The sequence below is a fragment of the Nanorana parkeri genome, unplaced genomic scaffold (genome assembly GCF_000935625.1).
Source record: "Nanorana parkeri isolate BGI_ZX_2015 unplaced genomic scaffold, ASM93562v1 scaffold178, whole genome shotgun sequence".
NCBI classification, from domain to species: domain Eukaryota; kingdom Metazoa; phylum Chordata; class Amphibia; order Anura; family Dicroglossidae; genus Nanorana; species Nanorana parkeri.
In genome coordinates this window covers 1,861,049-1,863,947 of record NW_017306446.1, presented here as the reverse complement: position 1 = coordinate 1,863,947, position 2,899 = coordinate 1,861,049, and the positions used below count along the sequence as shown (strand labels likewise).

Genomic DNA, 2,899 nt, shown 5'->3' with positions numbered 1-2,899 from the left:
GCTGCTGAGTTGGTGACAACCAGCAGCTTTGCAGGAGGTGGCTGGGCCCGTCATCGGCAGTGATCAAGGATGCGGGGCCCGGCGATCGAGGGGGCGGGGCCCAGTGACAGAGGAGTCGATCGTGAAGGAGAAGGAGGCGGACAGAGGATCAGGGCTGACAGGTAAGAGGGCTTGACCGCCCGCCTGAGACCCTGCACGGCCTACCATAGAGAGTCTATGGTGGGCTCTGCAGGGTCACCCTTAGGTGGGCTGTTTGGGTTATCAGGTGGGCGTAACTAGAAATCACAGGGCCCCATACAAAATTTTGCTATGGGGCCCTGTGATTTCTAGTTACGCCCCTGCCTCCAGATGACCGAGTTCAGGTGTTTCGGTATACAGCTACAGCATGCAAAGACATTTTAGAGTAGGGTTAGGCAACCTTAGCACTCCAGCTGCGGTAAAACTACAACTCCCAACAAGCATCTGCTCCTGTGAGTCCTGTCTGTGGCTTTCAGAGTGTTGCAGTGCCTCGTGAGATTTGTAGCTCCGCAACAACTGGAGTGCAGAGGTTGCATGCCCTTGTTTTAGCTCTAGGGTAGGAAACATCAGTACTCCAGTGCTGATGTGGTGAAACTACAAAGCCCCGACTTCAACCCTACTGAACTCCAGGGATGAATGGAGATCTTCTGAACAAAGCACTTCTACCCAATCAGCTGCAGGCTGGGCATTCCCCATCCCGCAGCTGCTTGTGCTCATGTCATTTACTTTATACGGCCACATAGCCATATTAGGTACGTGTAATTTACCAAATATAGGCACGCAGCCATATCAGGTCAATGATGTCGCTGCACCTCGTCCCTTTGCTTACGTCAAGCTGAGGGCAGGGAATTGCTGTGTTTAGCAGAGGGCCCCTTCCAGATTCAGCGAATCGCTGTAAAAAAACCGCGTGGAAAACACGCATATTCAATCCGCCCAGGTTTAAGGCTGGGTGGGAACCCAGCCTTAAACAGTCTTATTACAGCAAGGTAGGGGAACAGTTTTCCAAAGTGATGAGACCCGTCTCTGGAAATGTTCTTATATCCAATTGGAAAACTGTTTCTGGCTATGGGGCCCCGGAACTGTTCTTGGAGTTGGACCATCCATTAGGCAACCTCGAAAGAAGCCTATAACCTGGTGGTACCATCCAGGGCGGGGGCAACAACACTTATGCTTCAGCATTAAGCTAGAGGCAGAGGGCAAATGGTCAAAGCTGTGCACCTGCCGGTCACATGTAGGCAGTTAGTGCCTGATAGGGCCAAACCAGTACAGACAATGCAAATGGGGCAGCTTCTCTGTGCTTATTGCAATCTTCATCAATGTCAATGGAAGGCATGGGGGGGGAGGAGTAAAGATGCTACCTTGCCTAGGGCTGCTTTAAGCTTTATTTTGCAATAGACAACTGTTATTAATTTAAACAAAAACCCTCGTTGGTCCCTGATAATCGCATTGCAGGTGTTTGCAGCATGCCTCCTCCACCTATAGACGAAAGAAAAATGGCCACCCGAGGCAAAAACTTGCATTTAAGACCCATTCTACTCATTCAGATGCCCTAAAGAGCAATTCCAGGCAACACACCAAGGTATGTAGTGAGCTACTAAAGCTATGCAGTGACACCAGCAGTTGGTTAACTCATTGACCTGAGTTCTGTGTAATTCCCTGTAGACAAAAGCAATGAACAATAGAAATCATCAGCACTCGTAAATTAAATTTAAAAAAAGTCAATTTCTGCCCTGATGAGGGGACCCTGCGTGGTCCCGAAACGTTGGATTATGCGATATGTGTGACGTTTAGTCCAAATAAATGGACTATTTTTAAGATTTTATTTACGGAGTGCTGGTGATTTCTATTGTTCATTGACTGTTGTACACGGCGCCATCCGTGATTGTCACTGCAAGCATCACTATTTTCACTTGGACCGGAAGCGCTGTAAGGAGTGCAGGGTGACCTACTGTTTTCTGTAGAGAAAAGCTCACACCTCTATTGGCGGCTTTGAGAAACTTCTTATTACCAGCATTTTATTTTTATCATCAAGTATGTGAGAGGCATCGAGGAGGGCATTCCAGCATCACCAACAGATGCGTTCCAGGATCACCACAGAAGGGAGCGGGGTGGACCGGTGAAGTACAGCAATGACTGGATGAAAAACTGAACTACCCAGCGGGTAAGCTTTGGACTGGACAGAACCATTTTTTATAATGTAATGTACACCTATAATAAGTAGTTGCTCGGAAAACAAACGAGGCCCAAAGTACACAAAACGTATTTATTTCACAGGCAGGGGCAGCTCTTTGTGCACAAACACCACACCCATCACACGATTACACGGGGGTCCGGGCAAGTAGGGAGTAAGTGCTCTGATAACTGGATGGATGGTGAGTGTTTAATCCACCAGCAGACTGCTGTTCACAGCTGGGTATTGTTCAAAGAATGCCTGGAGAGAAAACAGGAAATGAGTATAGTTCATAATCACAATGTATATAAAAGGAGAGAGGGCGAGAGAGAGAGAGAGGGCGAAAGAGAGAGAGAGAGAGAGAGAGAGGGGGAGAGAGAGAGAGAGAGAGAGGGGGGGAGAGAGAGAGGGCGAGAGAGAGAGAGAGGGCGAGAGAGAGAGCGAGGGCGAGAGAGAGAGAGAGAGAGGGCGAGAGAGAGAGAGGGCGATAGAGAGAGGGAAGAGGAAAAGGGAAGGAGAGAGCATATGAGAGAGAGAGAAAAAAAAGGAGAGAGCAATAGAGAACGTGAAGGAGAAAGAAATGAGATATGAAGAGAGAGCAAGAGAGTAAGAATAAGCGAAGAAGAGAGAGAGAAAAAAGAGAGCAAGAGAGAGAGGAAAGGAAGGAGAGAGAGACAGGAAAGGAAAAAAAAAAAGGAGGAGGGGAGAGAG

At 48.3% G+C, this 2,899-nt stretch overlaps 1 protein-coding gene across 3 annotated transcripts in view; it reads right to left on the bottom strand.

Moving 5' to 3' along the window:
• Positions 1-2,267: 2,267 nt before the first annotated feature.
• DNPEP (aspartyl aminopeptidase) overlaps positions 2,268-2,899 on the bottom strand; it is a 36,516-nt gene continuing 35,884 nt past the window's right edge. For 2 of the 3 annotated variants that reach the window (XM_018554918.1, XM_018554919.1), the window contains exon 15: positions 2,399-2,449. In XM_018554918.1, coding sequence (XP_018410420.1) covers positions 2,399-2,449 — 51 coding nt within the window. Of the gene's footprint in view, positions 2,450-2,899 lie in introns of all 3 variants that reach the window. The other variant, XM_018554917.1, reaches the window with a different exon arrangement.